Raw genomic sequence first — 16,682 nt, forward strand, 5'->3', positions numbered from 1 at the left:
AAAGGTACTAAAACTGCAACGATTAATCGATTAGTTGTCAACTATTAAATTAATCGGCAACTATTTTGAGTAATTTTTTAAGAAGGGGGCAGGGTGGAGTAGTGTTGTGGGAGTGTGAATGCACCTGGGAAGTGAGTGGTGAAGCAAGAGAGAGTGAGCGGCGGCGAAACTTGCCAGCAGTGGAGCAGAAGAGAGTTCATTTAGCTCTGAGAATATCAAGTGAATGTACAGTGGAAGTTTCAGTTTGTGCAGAAATGTGTCTTGTTTCCCTGCAGCTGAGTGACAGCGGGGGTTAACTCCAGAGCGAGTAACGGTATCGACTCCGGCCCAGGAGACCAAAACTACGGCATCTCCCCTATTCCTTCTGACCACCGTCGGGAGGGTGAAGCAGGAAAAGTTAACACTGCAGAATCGACATCAGCCGGGCCTTCGATTCATGGAGGGACCTTCGTTTGGTAAGCTAACGTTACTGCCAAGCATGTGATATATATATATATAGTGATATTGTGGTTTTAGCTGGCTAATGTTGCTGACGTTAATCAACATGCCTGTCAATCACGTTCAGTCTTGTGACGTTGAATTAACGGTCACAGGTGTCACTGTGAACAAGCAACTTCTGATTCCTACTCCTCTATGGCAGTAAACTAAATATCTTTGAGTTGTGGAAAAAACAAGACATTCGAGGACGTCATCTTGGGCTTTGGGAAACACTGATCGACCTTTATTCACCATTTTCCGACCTTTTATAGACCAAACAACTAATCGATTAATCAAGAAAAATAATCGACAGATTAAACGACAATGAAAACAGTTATTAGTTGCAGCCCTAAAATGTACCCAAATCAAATATTTACTACCACAAAAAGGTTGGAGCAGTATAATCCAGGGTGAACCAAGGCCAAAACAACAAACAAAAGAATCTACCTCCTAAAAAATCTTAGTTAAGCAAAAAGACATTCACTAAATCCCTAAAATAAACGGCGGCTCACTCCGACAGCTATAGTGCCATTTACTAAAGGTGGATTCATCTATTTACAATACGATACACACAGTTAACCAACAGGCCTAACAAGATCTCACAGAACAGCACTTGTTTAAGTAACACACAAGGAGTGAAACCACTTCATACATGTAGGCCCTAAAAAGCAAAGGAAAGGGAAAAAAAGGAAAATCTCTTTTACCTTCTCCGGAGCTGAGACGAACTCCTCCCAGGAACTCGTTGCTGGATATGGCCTCTCGGTCCCACACCGTCAGCTCCAGACTCATATCCTGAAGCTGCTCCAGAGCCAGCTCCTTGTACACAAACGTGTGGTCATAGTGGGGGTTCAGGTTCTTCTTCACCACCGGAGTCTTCTTCTTTGTGCTCTTTGCTGTAATTGGGAACAAATACCTGCACAACCACACACAGTCAGGTCCTGAATAGAGAAATGCCTGTATGGGGAATGCAACGCGTCATTTTATCACTAACCCTTTTACGAAGCTGTCTGAGGTGCCTCCTGGTTTCATTGCCATCAAATTCTTGGCCTCTTTAATCAGGACGTGCAGTTCTCCTACTCCCTCCATCGCCGCCTTTTTGCCTTAGGAGAAGAAGAAGAAGAAGGACGCTCTTAGAAAATGAAGGCAAAGTGTATCAAACACAGTCAGAGCTTCTTGTCATAGTCTTACCTTTGCTTTTCTCCGTTGCTGTCTTTTTAGGTGTGACATACTTCAAGCAGACCACCAACTCTCCTTTGTACTGGGCGAAAGCTGAAGACGGCCCGGCAGAGGCTGACTGTTTAAGAAAGGTACGTTATATTTAGGACACGAGAAACACTATATACTAACATGTAGGCCTCTACACTAAAACCTGAAACACTGGATGGCTGAGGTTGATGCCGAAATTTGACATTTAACAACCATATTTATAAAAGGTTTCTTTGAATTTGGTTACTAGACTAGAAAAAGAAGTGTGCAGATTAACAATTCACCAACATCTGTTTTAGGTTACGAGAGTTTTTAGCTCGACAAAATATCTTTCTAAATGACCTCAAACACAATCTTAGTATTTTTGCACATCTGCCAGCATATACTTTGACGTCCATATATCTGTGAGTCAAGACCTATATACAGGCCAGTCTCTGCTCCTCACAGCTGATCAATAGCTTCACCTTGTTTTGATTTGACCTTTGGGCCACTCAGTGTCATTTTAAACACGATGAAGTGCACCGGTAAAAAAAACAAAAAAAAACACAGCTTCTTTATCATAGCTTCTGATCATCATCTGATCAGCACTGATTAGTTCTGTCAAATATGGCAGACAATCTATCCAGTTTTTATACCCAGTCTATGTGCATTTTGGCACACATGAGTTTACCTTTTTGGAACACTTTGTGTGTTCATTTGACTACTCACTTAAGAGTGTTGATTGTCAGACTTTAGTTCTCTCTGACAAACGGTATTCCACATAATATTAAACATGTTCGTAACAATATTTATAATACATATTTACAAGTTCAAAAGGTACCCCTATGCAGCAATATTTTACACGTGGGTCCCGTTTTTGTTTGATCTCGTGCACAAACACTAAGTTGCATGTGGATGCAGGTGACGTGGTTTGACATTACTGCCAATGGTTTCACACTGTTCTACTGATCTACATCTCACGGCACTATGAAAACACCGCAATACACCAGCAAAGACACGGAAGAAGACTGCAGGTTTTAAGAAAAATCGCAAATGAAACTCTTGCGAATGTTTTATGAGGAAGGAAATACATTCAACACAATGTTTAAAACCGCGAGGATAAACACAAAGTGGTGACCTAGTTAGAGAAGCAAGCTTGTTGTGACCGGTCGGTTCAATTCCCCGGAACAGCAGGATAAATCAGGGTGGGGAAAAGTGAAAAGCAGCACTTGCCCCTTCCTTATTACCGCCACTGAGGTGCCTTTGAGCAACAGACTATGATTGTACTGGACAACATCCAGGTGCGAATGTGTAACTGTGTGAATGTGATCATCAGGTTGTTCCTGGAAAAGAGAGCATTGCTCTCAGTGAATAAATAAAAGGTTGAAAAAAATGAAAGTAAACAGAAACTTTGTGTAGAAACAAACTCCACAGACGCCTTTAAATGTCCTGGAGATGTTTACATTATGTCAACAAATCCATCCTCAAGAGGTATCCTGTAGCGTTTATCACCTCTATTAGACTGCTTGGTAGTAAACATCAACAACACGGCACATCCGTGTTTACGAACAAGAAGTGTTTTACACATCTACATAGAAGTTTTTTATGAGAAACGAAATGTATTAAAGGTCCCATATCGTGCTCATTTTCAGGTTCATACGTGTATTTTGTGTTTCTACTATAACATGTTTACATGCTGTAATGTTAAAAAAAAAACTTTATTTTTCTCATCCGGTCTTCCTGAATAAACCTGTATTCACCTCGGTCTGAAACGCTCCATTTTAGCGCATTTCAACGGAATTGCGTTGCTAGGCAACAGTTTGGGTCCATGTTTACTTCCTGTCAGCTGATGTTATTAACATTCACTGCAACAGGAAATAAACTGGGACACATTTAGAATGTTTACGTTTAAAACCGTGTAATGGTCTAAATATTGTATATTTGTGACATCACAAATGGACAGAAATCCTAACGGCTTGTTTCAATCGCACAATTTCTGAATACGGGCTGTGTGTATTTCTCCGTATATTGAGCGTTTTGATAGTTTAACATTATTTATATAGCACTTAAACCTGCTTAATAATAATATTAAAGACATGAAAATCTCACTTTTTACAATATGGGACCTTTAACATAATGCGATTGGGTGAGCAACACTGAATGTAAACATAAAACTTCACGGGGCACCTTTAGCAAAGAGGTCGTCATAGTCTGCTGAAGAAAAACTACATCCAGTTTCTCTGATCTACAGTACCTTCGCCATGAGAGCCACGCGGTCCACGTACGGGGTGTCGAGGTCTCGGGTGTCCAGGGGGATCTCCACCTCTCCGAGGAAGGCGTTGCGGCTGAAGCGACCGTGATGCCAGACGGATATCAACATGGAGCGGGTGGACAGCTGAGTGCGGCTGATTGAGTACTGTTGATGAGGAGGAGAAGATGGGATTGATCAAAGGGTTTGTCTCAATACTGAAACATTACATAATTTCAATGCTCTGGTGCTGAGTGAGTTTTAAATAAATCATGGAGATTAAAGCAGAAGATGAATTCATATCTTAGTTGCATCTAAAATAATTTACCTTCCTCTTTTTAAAGAGCAAATCCAAAATTACAGTCTTAATTCTGCACAAATTGATTCATCCGGCCGCTTCCCTTTCAGCAATTTTGTTTGCCACAGTATTTAAGCTGTCTCTCCACATTGTACCAAAACCAATATTTGACAACAGCTATTCTAATCTGCAATGTCAATATCAATCTCTGTAGGCGTGGTCACTGTTTGCAGCAGGCATGGCGCAAGGTCACTAATCAGGGAGTGTCATTAAGTCAACAGGATAAGGTCAACAGTCAGCCGTGCAGTTAGAGCGGTGCCACTTATAAACCATCACCTTCAGTGTTTCGTCGTAGACGGGGTTGACTGTGTGTCTCTTGATGCTCGTCTTCCTTTTGCTCTGGCGGGATTTGTCCGGAAGTAGATAACATTTGACGTAACTGAAACACAGAAACAGATACATGGCTGCTGGTTCTTTTGCTGTATTTACTCACTATATGCTGTGAAAAATATCTGTTGACATTCAATTTCCTGTGAAGCTCAAGTAATCGCCTCTGGGATGTGATTATCAAGACTTTTAGTAAACACTGCAGCTTCTTATCTACACTGATCAAAGCTGTGTTAACATCACTGACGGGTGTGTATGCGTGCGGTTGGAACAATGTGTCCGTTGCAGAACCACAATCTGCTCTCTGAAGGCTCAAAGTTTGTGCTTCAAAATGATGCGTTTTGCCTCGCGCAGCTTCACATTAACAGCTAATCTTGGTTGAAAAACGTTTTTAATATTTACGGGTTGGAAAGCTGCTTGGAGGCATCCCCGCAGGCCAGCCCGTTGCACTCCTTGATAATGACGTAGAGGCTCTGGGTGTGTTCGTCGTAGCTCAGAGAGAAGACGAGGTCTCCGCTCACCTCCACGCTGTCATAGTCTCCTGCTTCGCTGTAAATACTCATCAGGCTGCCCAGCGTGCTCTGGAGAAACATACATACACCTGAACTAAATAGATAATCGTCAACAACTCCTGTGTTTGTTTCATTAATACCAAATATTGATCATGTTTGGACAGACTAAAGGCTTCAGATCACTGCTGAAAATAATAGGAATAACATGGAAACAAAGAAATAACACATAAATGCTGGAGGGTTAACAGAAAGGGGACAAACAAATTAGCAAAGATCAGCATGTTTCTGTCAATATCTAAATCCAGAGTGACAGCGTGAAAGTCATGCTGGCCTCAGCTTTGCTCTCCGGAGGCTGCTGTGGTAACTATAGAAACATTTTGGTAGACTTTTACACGTCAATTTCACACTTCCTAGCTCGCTGGAGGATATCCTGAGGTTATAGCTGCTCGTTGAGATTATCTAACATTAGTTCCGTTCTGAGAGACATAATGAGCTGCTCTTCAAAGGGCCTTTAGAGGACTAAATGTGAGCTGTGTGAGAGAAATGTCAATACTTTACCTTTGAGCTGTGCAAGCTGTAGGAGCTGGAAGCCATCGTCCTTTTATGAAAGCTAACCAAGCTGTCGATATCTTCCTCCTCCTCTCCGGCTTCCTGTGGCAACATAATGAACATTAGACACACACTGGGATTTGTTCTTACCCTCATTAGATTTTTGTGGTTTGCAATAATCACACTATTTTAGTGAAATTATAGTCAACTTAAATAGCACAAAAATGTTAAACTCTCTGAAACATCAAATGCTTTAGTGTTATCTCTTACAATCAGAGGACGGCCTCCATTTGATCATGATGTTCAACAAATAACACAGGAAATTATCCACCACAGAAGAAGCAAAAAATAGCCTGAAAATTGCCTTTTGAGTAAGAGGCTTTAAAACAGCTGAACCATTTTAAAAAAAAATATCTAAATGCAATTATTTTGAGTGATATTGCAATATGATTTGCAATATTAGAGGGAATGATCATTTTTTACATTAATATTCTTATTTTCATTGAAAAATTAAAATGATTATTATGTGATTTTTGCAGGGATCTGTACCAAACAAAGACGTTTGTAGATGTGTAGGCCGGGACCTCTCTGCAGCACGGCAATATTTAAGTTAAAATGGTATTTTGACACACATTTCGCCTTTTTAAGAAATATTACACTTCCTGTGATTGGAAAATTGCAGTAAGCCATATTGCAAATTCGATAAAATTTGGATTAATTTGTGCAGCCCTACTGGAGACCTTCTGCTCTATTGCTGCATGGTAGCTTTATCTAACATCATTCATATGTAGTAGTGCTGGGGATGCTGAAAAAAACATAAAGAAAAGAAATAGTAGAAGGATCAGATGCGGGTTCCTACACTGAGGTTTCCTCATTTTGGTGCAAAACAGAAGCCAATGTTTTACTAATATGGCAAGAAAAAATCCACTTCCAGGCATTTCAGTCAACGTAACAATGTCAACATAACAGATTCATGGGAAAACAGTTTATAAGAGTCCTGACCTGTATGTCCAGGCCTGGTACAGAACGACTCCTCTTGCCCATCGAGGCCTCAGGTTTGTTACGTCCATCACGCAGGTCCAGTGTCGATGTGTACTCTGATACAAACATTCAGACCAACAAGTAAGCTGCGATACAAACACTGTTTTTCATTGGATTCTGGAGGAAGAACAACAGGATTGCACTTGGTAATATTAGATACTAACCAGAGGGTTTTTGGGATCGTTTGACGCTCTTCTTGAAAAGTCTGTCAACATCTATCTCCGGGTTCGGACCGACCGGTTTCACTTCCTGTAGTAGTGACAGAAACGGGGAGAGTCACAGTCACAGAAAAGAAGATATTAAAAATACTTTGAGACAGAAACACGACCACGTGACTTGAAAGAGTCGTACGGCGTGAGCTTCCGAGTCGTCGTCGTCGACGCTAATGTGGACTGGAGCGGTCAGACTGGAAACACTGGACCCTGCTGGGCTGGACGTAGCCGAGCGGTTCTCTCTCCTGTGTGATGATACGAATCATTATTATTTACAGCTACGACTTTTTACATTCACATACATAGAAAAAGACTTTTTTAAATTTCTGTGGGTGACCGAGTGTCTACATGACTCTCATCCTAAGACATGTCTGCAGGTTTACGTCCATGCACGAGTAAATTATTTCATTAAAAGGGCCGTCCTGTTCAGAACCCATCTACATATAATGAATCAGAAATACTTTTTAGGTTAAGTTTGATTGAAAACTACATATACTGCAATCTTTTTACTGCTATTTAAATAACATAATTTGAATTTTATATCTCCAATATAACAGAATTATCTTATTCTAGAGGAAACTATGAGGTTTAGGCTGCAGGCCAACTAATCCAAATGTGTAGTAAAAAATAAATATTGTGATTTATCTGATTTTTTAAAGGATTTTGTCTTTTTCTCCGTCTTAAAATAGGTTATTTGAGGAGTTTTTCCTCATCCGATGAGAGGGTCGTACTGTAAAGGGCCGAGGGTGTCGTATCCTGTACAGATTGTAAAGCTTGTAAACCCTTGGTGCAAATTTGTGATATTGGACTATACAAATACAATTGCCTTGACTTGACTTGAAATTACAATGCAGTTTGTATTTAGAAATGGCTACTTCCTGCTTCAAACGTTGCTTTGAAGCTACTGTGTTGTGTTTGTACCTTTTTAGAATAACTACAGGTGAGTTTACCTTTGTTTGTCAGGGCTCACAGAGCCAGACTCTGTTTTACTGCTACTGATGGTTTCTGTGGACTCTGTGTCACTGCGTGTTGACTTTGACAAAACTTCCTCCTTCGATTCAACGGATTCCCTCGAAACAATCGATACTGAACTCTCCTTTGAATGACTGTAACAAAAAATGAAATACGACCAAAGGGTTGAGAAGCCATTTACATTTTCTAAAACTGACCAAACTGAGGTGAAGAATGATGACGCACCCTTTGTTATCTGTTATCTGATTTTTCTGCCTGACCCGCGGCACAGGAGTGGGAAGGTCTGGGCTCATTTCAGTATTTTTTAACAGCTTCTCTCCTGTTGTCTCACGTTTCTTCCCTTTAACACAGAACAAATCACACACCAGTTAAACAATCAACTGAACTGTGACTACATTCCTGTGACTGTGGGCATTTCATTCGGCCCTCGGCTGAGAGCTGTTTACATTCCTGGCTGAGCGGTCGATACCCACTTCCTCTTCCTGTACTCACCCTGCGGTCTCTTTTTCAGGGAGACTCTCACCAGGTCGTGACCAGGCGCCGTGGAGAAACGGTTGATCCTTTGATCGTAGAACCAGTCACCTGTCAGTTTCTTTAGATCCCTAGAAGCAGAACAGAGAGACTTTTTAAAAAGGTCTAAATAAGATTTTTTTTTCTCTCATTCGTCAGTTAAATAACAGATTTGAAAATGGGTCATGTTTACCCGTCACTCTGTGAGGTCATTAATATTCTTATGACATATTGTGTACTGTTTTCAGAGATAAATCTAGTACAGTCAGCAACACATGCTATTATTGGTAATTGTGAGGGCAGCATATTTTAAATATTTGTTAACCAATAACACAAACATAAATTTCAAGATTATAAATATAAGCACAAAATACTAATAATTTTTTAAATGGCCATTTATTTATTTTTAAAGGATTTTATGCATTTGTTTTTAATTTTATTTATTTATCTTATTAAATCCCATGAGCAGACCAAAACCCACAACGAATTGAGTGTAACAGGTATTATCTGTGTATCCAAAGCCTGAAACAGTGTATTCTTCTGTGTCATACAGGGTTATTATAGTTAACTAAAACAAAAATAAGCAGTGAAAAATATTTTTAGTAAACTGAAACTTAATAAAAACTAAATCCTTTTAGAAAAAACTAAACTGAAACGATGTTGCCTGGGTAAAAAAACTAATAAAAATAAAATAAAAATGAACGTAAATTCATGTCAGGTTTAGGTTTTTTTAGTTATAATATATCACTACCGAAAAAAAAATGAGACAGCATGAATTTCCATCAACTCTTGTGGCATTGAACTGTTGCGCTGGGTCCCTTTATCGCCATAAATATGAGCACTGTAGTTTATTTTGATTCAATCCCTCATACATCAAAATATGCCGAAAAGATTCTTTACAGCACCGAATGTGTATTAATCTTTTTTTAAGTATATACTTGTGACTTTTCCATCTTCACTAGGCATGAACGGGCTGGGAACTTCTCAGGATTTGTTGACAATCTGAATAATATAAACCCTAAAGACAAATTGTTCAAGACTAATTATTCTTAAAGGAGAGTATAAACAAAACAAAATCTCTTACGACTCTTTGGCACACACGTTGCACAGCCAGGATCCATTGGGGAGGGCTGTTCGGCACTTGCTGCACACATCGTGGTTGCAAACTTTACACTGGCTGGAGAAAACAGTCAGCCGGCTCAGAGGCTCCAGACATCGGCCACAACTCCGCTGACTGTATCGTCCACTGCCACGTTTGGCCCCTTTCCTCTTCACATCCTGCAGCTCGGTCTTCAAACTCCTGAGATGCAACAACAGAAATATTAAAAAAAGAGAAGAAACTGTGATTTAAAATATTGTAACCTTTTGTAGATTTCCCGTTATCACTCTTGACGACATTTAGATAAATGACATAAACCTCATTCGTTTTTGGGGTTTTACATATACAGTAGTTGTGAAAGTAGAGGCCTGTCATCTACACAAGGAAGAAAATATATATATATATATATATAAATAATGAAATGTTTTCAGTTGTGCATTACAACAGACAAACTTCAAAAATGTAAAGCAAATCTTTTAAAAACTAATTTTGGCAGATTCTTGTAAGACGAAAAACAGAATTTAAATCATATCATGACGATACAAATACATCGATAAATGACAATATTGAATTAGCTCCCAGCCCTAAACCAAGGTAGTGCACAATGCAACACAAACATCTGTATATTACGATAAGATATGAGATAAACTGTATCTCTGTGGTCCACCACACGGCTTCTAAAGTAAATTTGTCTTCGACACCCAACACATAGGGCTGGGTAATGTTTGAATTCTTTGATACTGGTGCCAATAACATATCTGGGTATCGGTACAGATACCAAAATTATACTTTTCACTACCGTAGTTTGAGGAATATAAACATGTTTTTACTTTTTCTCAGTGCAGTGTTTACTGTAATGTCTTAATACAAGCAGCTGTACAAGAACACAGTTAATAAAAATAATTATTTAATTAAAATCATAATTTAGATATATAACATCATTATCAAACAACAAGTAAACAAGAATAAAAATCTGACTAAGTTTCTGATCCCAACTTTTGATACTTGCAACTTACAATTATTTTCAATGTTTATTAATCTGTTGATTATTTTCTCAATTAATCGATTAGTAGTACTGGTCTATAAAACGTCCTCAAAATGTCTTGTTTTATCCACAACTCAAAGATATTCAGTTTACTGTTATAGAGGAGTAAAGAAACCAGAAAATATTCACATTTAAGAAGCTGGAATCAGAGAATTTAGACTTTTTTTTTTTCTTAAATTATTAAAATTGATTGAGCAATTATCAAAATAGATGGCGATTAATTTAATAGTTGACAACTGATGGATTGATTGATTAATCCTTGCAACTCTATAGTTTTTAATACTTGATTCTACGGACACATTTTGGATGATATTAAAAAGTACTGAGGTTCAATAACCAGCCCTACCAACAACAAGACATACTATAATAAATAGATATTAAATACCTACATAAGCACATAACATTGTTTTTTTTTTATCAAAGCTTATCGTAAAATATATATAAAAAAATACATTGAAAAAACATGTTAATATCTGTGAAGTACAGAGCAAGTTAGGTTATACTTAAACTGAATTAATTAGTTTGAATTAAATGTATTGGAAATACCTGACATATCTTGGTACCTTTATCAATAATAAGTGGGGAAAACTAAAGGAAGTAAGTTAACTATTTAGTACTATCAACAGGAAGTGTTGTCATCTCACCGCACACGCAGCTCCTCAGCCTGCCTCAGCTCCTCGTCCCGCTGCAGCACCTCCTGGATCAGCTCCCGCTCTGAGTCGGACAGGAAGCCCAGGTTGATCATGTCAGCGGCCTCGGGCATCGTGCCTTCGACCATGAACCATCCAGTGCAGGTTAACTGGCTCAACTCAGTCGCTGTCGCATCGAGAAGATCTCCAAAATGTCAGGAATAAACTCTCCACTGTTGTTACTGTAAACAAGTTTGAATGAATAATGACAAAACCTGTATTTTAAAAACTGGCAGATTTAACTGCAAAAAAAACCTTGAGGGGAGCAGCATGCAGTTAGAAGAGGAACTTGTTGACGTGATGCCCTGCGGTGATGAAGGTACAGACATTCAGCTGTGTGGTCTTAATCAAATGACTAATATACGAGTGAGCCACGTTTCCCTCTTCCTGTTGGCCTCCATACACTGAAACCTCAGTACAGCAACTATGTGATGGATAGTTTTGGAGGACAAGTTGCAGCTTCCTTCTTGCATTTAAAAAGTCTCATGTTCATCAGTCAAGGATTGTCCATGGGAATCTAGATAACCACACAAAACCAACAGAGACCGACTCTTAGGCCTGTTTCCATTTCATGCGAAGACAGGAATTAGTCTACAACTTTGGAGCAAACTATCTAGCGTGCCAAAAATGATAAATGACTAAACCAGGATGTTGGAGGATTTAAAAAAAATCCCACAGAAAGCCTCTGCGAGGGTGAAAGGTTGTGTTTTCAGTGCGGCAGGCAAAACAACATGAGCTTGGCTAATATGAAGGGTTCCCACCCTCTAAGGATACAGAGAACAGGGTGGAGTTCAGTAGCTTAACGATTTGTTTAATCCCAACATGATCTGTCATTATGGATGGATTACAGAAAGGGCCTACAGTATATACTGGGCACAGGTCCAGGTCCAGGTCCCCCCCCCCGGCTTCACCTGCAAAATGTCACTCAAAGAGACACGTACCAAACAGGAAGAGACTCAAAATGACCACAGAGATACATAATATGATTACAGAGAGACCAAAACAACTGCAAAAAGACACAAAGAGACTCACAACGACTATGGAAAGGTGCAAAACAACCACAAAGAGACACAAAATGACCACAAAGATGCAAAACAACTACAAAAAGACATAAAATGACTACAAAGAGAAACAAAACGACCACAGATATGCTAAACAACTACAAAAAGTGACATAGAACAACTACAAAGAGACACAAAATGACCACAGAGATGCTAAACAACTACACAAAGTGACATAGAACAACTACAAAGAGACACAAAATGACCACAGAGATGGAAAACAACTACAAAGAGACACAAAACAGCTACAAAGAGACACAAAACAACTACAAAGAGACACAAAATGTCCACAGAGATGCTAAACAACTGCAAAGTGACACAAAACAGCTACAAAGAGACACAAAATTACCAAAGAGATGCTAAACAACTACAAAGAGACACAAAACAGCTACAAAGAGACACAAAATGACCAAAGAGATGCTAAACAACTACAAAGAGACACAAAAAAACTACAAAGAGACACAAAACAGCTACAAAGTGACACAAAACAACTACAAAGTGACACAAAACAGCTACAAAGAGACACAAAACAACTACAAAGAGACACAAAATGTCCACAGAGATGCTAAACAACTGCAAAGTGACACAAAACAGCTACAAAGAGACACAAAATTACCAAAGAGATGCTAAACAACTACAAAGAGACACAAAACAACTACAAAGAGACACAAAACAGCTACAAAGAGACATAAAATGACCAAAGAGATGCTAAACAACTACAAAGAGACACAAAAAAACTACAAAGAGACACAAAACAGCTACAAAGTGACACAAAACAACTATAAAGTGACACAAAACAACTACAAGAGACAAAACAGCTACAAAGAGACAAAACAACTACAAAGAGACACAAAACAGCTACAAAGAGACACAAAACAACTACAAAGAGACACAAAATGTCCACAGAGATGCTAAACAACTGCAAAGTGACACAAAACAGCTACAAAGAGACACAAAATTACCAAAGAGATGCTAAACAACTACAAAGAGACACAAAACAACTACAAAGAGACACAAAACAGCTACAAAGAGACACAAAATGACCAAAGAGATGCTAAACAACTACAAAGAGACACAAAAAAACTACAAAGAGACACAAAACAGCTACAAAGTGACACAAAACAACTACAAAGTGACACAAAACAACTACAAAGTGACACACAACAGCTACAAAGAGACACAAAACAACTACAAAGAGACACACAATGTCCACAGAGATGCAAAACAACTACAAAGACACACAAAACAACACCAAAAAGAAGGGTAAACATCTATAAAGTCTGTGTGTCTTGCTCCTATGTACAGTAGGAGGGGTGGTGGGGCCCTTGTCTGTGTCCAGGGGCCCATTGTCTAATAATCTAACCATGTCTGTCGTGTTCCCATCAGAAACTTTACGCTCCATTTGAGTTGCATCAAAAGAGATTAAAGTGAGGAGGAAATAGTTCCTGTTAAGTAGAGAAAAGCTGCAATTCAAAACTTCCATTGAAAACTTGACACTTGTTGTTTTCCTCATTGTTTGAGTGCCTGGAGCAGCTAGCAGTAGTTCTATAACAGAACTACCTGCCAGGTGTCTTAACCTTCAAGGAAATGGCGCATGCTCTCTGAACCAGATGACACACAGATAGTAGAGCACTAACTACAGTAATCCTGTAAAGAATTGATTAGTTTAAAACAAACATTGAGACTGAAACAGGTGTAGCATGTTTTATAAACTGTAAGTTACATTAAAAGAGTGAAACTACTATAATAATACGTCTTATTTTAGCAGATCAAACCACCAAACTGAGATTAAACTATGTCAGATTTAAATTACAGATCTCTAACGGCTGCGACTCCAACGGTCGAACGTTGACGTACGTTACCAACTGACACATTTAAAATGAGAACGTTACTCCATTAAACTTTGCGATGTTTTTAACTAAACAGTTTGTTTTTATCTGATTGTGGAGGATTAAGATTTAAGGAAACGATTCTATTATTTCACTATGTGTTTAAGTGTGAAATCGGCTGATAAATAATACAAAATAGAGTTAAGTTTACACCCTTTTTGACACACACCTGCTGTTAGAAGTCGACTTCACCACCGCTAACGTCTTCTTCTTCTCCGTCTTCTCCAGACAGTGTTGACTCTGCGCTCACCGGAGGAGTCCCGACTACCGGAAGATCAGGGAAGTTTGCAGCTCCGGCTTCAGGAGCGCCTCTCCACAGTTTCCATGACAGGTGCGTTTAAGGGCTGGATGTGGAAAAGTCGACCCATTGAGATTGAAACAGCCCATTAATTTGCTCTGCTCCCTTTAACCTGATCCCAATCAGTAACAGGAAGTGCAGGGCTTTTATTTTTTTTAAGAAAAGGAGTTCACTGTGTCAGACAATAAACCTGAGAAATACAGTCAGTGAACAAATACTAATGAGAAAAAAGCCACTACAGATAGTTCCCTATAATACACTATGCTAGGGCGAATTAGCCTAATGTGGGACATTTTTTTTCAGCCTATGCATTAAAGGTCCCATATTGTAAAAAGTGAGATTTACATGTCTTTTATATTATAAAGCAGGGTTAAAGGTCCCATATCGTGCTAATTTCCAGGTTCATACTTGTATTTTGGGTTTCTATTAGAACATGCTTACATACTTTGTTTCAAAAAAACTTTATTTTCCTCATACGGTCGGCCTGAATATGCCTGTATTTACCCTCTGTCTGAAATGCTCCGTTTTAGCGCATTTTGATGGAATTGCGTTGCTAGGCAACAGCTTGTGTCCATGTGTACTTCCTGTCAGCTGATGTTATTTGCATACACTGCAACAGGAAATAAACTGGGACCCATTTAGAATGTTTACATTTAAATCTGTGTAAAGGGTCTAAATACTGTATATTTGTGACATCACAAATGGACAGAAATCCTGACAGCTTGTTTCAAATGCAGAGTTTCTGAATACAGGCTGTGTGTGTTTCTCCGTATATTGAGCGTTTTGATACTTTCACAGTATTTATATATCACTTAAACCTGCTTTATTATATAAAAGACATGAAAATCTCACTTTTTACTATATGGGACCTTTAAATTCAAACCCAGTGTCACTCCAACATCCCCAGGATGTGTCTTAATCAGAAGAAAATGCAGATATCACACTCATAAAAGAAATAGTAGGCATATCAGTGCCAAGTTATCTCAGACAAATCTTTATTTCTTAATGTGGGACAGTCATGTCTGAAATGTGGCACAGACAGGTCTGTTAAAAGATGCTAAAAATAACCTTAATTAATGTAGGAAACGCTCAAGGCTTAATGTGCATTCATTTTACCACTTACAATGTTATTGATGTTACAAAACGTAGGCTTATGTGTGGATGTTACATGGAGAATCGAACAATATCAAACAAACAATAAGACTTTCATAATAATAATAAATAAATAAATAATAGTTTTGAAGCATTTAGGCATATTAGAAAGACATTAAATATCAACAGTTTTATTGACTTTTATTTGTTTAAGGAAGACCTACAGGAGACCCACTGGAGCTCAGGTGTCCCACATGCAGTGTCCCACTCACCCTATTGTTTATTGTCAAGGCGTTGGAAAATACCAAAATATGGAGGGACAATCATTTGTATGTCTCTGTACACCTGTAGTTCCTCCCATTAAATTATTACAGGAAAAAAAATATATTAATGTTTACGGCTGAAAAACCTGATTGGCTGATGATATCGCTCTGCTATTTTTTAGTCTCTCTGCCAACTAAACTAAAATGTGCACAACCAGGTGCCTCCATGTATTTATAGACTGAGGTGTCAAGCATGACAGAATAGACAGAGGTGACCCTGGATATTTCTGCTGACTTTCATATGATTAATACGACACTTCAGGCAAAACTCATATGGGCCATCATCACTCTCTGAGAAAATCCAACTGTATCTGCTGAATATGGCTCTCTTGGCAAGTCGTGCAAAGACATATTATGTACTTTCACCCCCTCTGCTACATCCACAGCAGATATAGATGTGTGACAAAGGAAAAGAAAAACAACATAGTAACACAGTGTTGGTCGACCACGAGTCTCCAGAGCAGCTTCAGAGCGTTCTACTGGAAGGATGAACACCTATTCATCCAGAAGACGATCCCTTATTTGGGTCCAAAATCCCCATAGCTGTTCAATAAGGGGTCAGACCTGCTGACTGTGAAGGCCACATCATATGATTCACATCATGAAACCAATCAGTGACCTCAAGGTATGTACGCATAGCCATTCTGTTTCTCATTTATCCATGTTTTTTTTCCTTTAAAGGTCTCATATCGTGCTCATTTTCAGGTTCATACAGTACTTGTAGTTTATGTTTGTATTAGAACATGTTTTCATGCTGTAATGTTAAAAACAACAACTTTATTTTCCTCATACTGT

The 16,682-nt window shown here is 38.7% G+C and overlaps 2 protein-coding genes across 3 annotated transcripts in view; one reads left to right on the forward strand and one right to left on the reverse strand.

Annotated features, from left to right (window-relative positions):
* sytl4 (synaptotagmin-like 4) overlaps positions 1 to 14,628 on the reverse strand; it is a 15,764-nt gene extending 1,136 nt beyond the window's left edge. The window contains exons 1-16 of the mRNA XM_037780412.1: positions 14,344 to 14,628; positions 11,180 to 11,406; positions 9,476 to 9,691; positions 8,374 to 8,483; positions 8,107 to 8,221; positions 7,860 to 8,015; positions 7,049 to 7,154; positions 6,862 to 6,946; positions 6,659 to 6,753; positions 5,666 to 5,758; positions 4,998 to 5,176; positions 4,545 to 4,647; positions 3,917 to 4,078; positions 1,666 to 1,771; positions 1,469 to 1,577; positions 1,182 to 1,390 (exon numbers count right to left, since the gene is read on the reverse strand). Of these exons, the coding sequence (XP_037636340.1) occupies positions 1,182 to 1,390; positions 1,469 to 1,577; positions 1,666 to 1,771; positions 3,917 to 4,078; positions 4,545 to 4,647; positions 4,998 to 5,176; positions 5,666 to 5,758; positions 6,659 to 6,753; positions 6,862 to 6,946; positions 7,049 to 7,154; positions 7,860 to 8,015; positions 8,107 to 8,221; positions 8,374 to 8,483; positions 9,476 to 9,691; positions 11,180 to 11,313 (1,978 nt within the window). The 5' untranslated portion in view covers positions 11,314 to 11,406; positions 14,344 to 14,628. The remainder of the gene's footprint in view (positions 1 to 1,181; positions 1,391 to 1,468; positions 1,578 to 1,665; positions 1,772 to 3,916; positions 4,079 to 4,544; positions 4,648 to 4,997; positions 5,177 to 5,665; positions 5,759 to 6,658; positions 6,754 to 6,861; positions 6,947 to 7,048; positions 7,155 to 7,859; positions 8,016 to 8,106; positions 8,222 to 8,373; positions 8,484 to 9,475; positions 9,692 to 11,179; positions 11,407 to 14,343) is intronic.
* The window catches only part of zdhhc9 (zinc finger DHHC-type palmitoyltransferase 9), a 51,523-nt gene continuing 49,008 nt past the window's right edge, over positions 14,168 to 16,682 (forward strand). Inside the window, exons 1-2 of one of the 2 annotated variants that reach the window (XM_037780419.1) lie at positions 14,168 to 14,314; positions 14,407 to 14,505. The gene's annotated coding sequence lies outside the window, so the exon portion shown is untranslated. Of the gene's footprint in view, positions 14,315 to 14,392; positions 14,506 to 16,682 lie in introns of those variants that run through there. The other variant, XM_037780420.1, reaches the window with a different exon arrangement.

Source organism: Sebastes umbrosus, chromosome 9 (genome assembly GCF_015220745.1).
Source record: "Sebastes umbrosus isolate fSebUmb1 chromosome 9, fSebUmb1.pri, whole genome shotgun sequence".
In the NCBI taxonomy this organism is placed as follows: Eukaryota; Metazoa; Chordata; class Actinopteri; order Perciformes; family Sebastidae; genus Sebastes; species Sebastes umbrosus.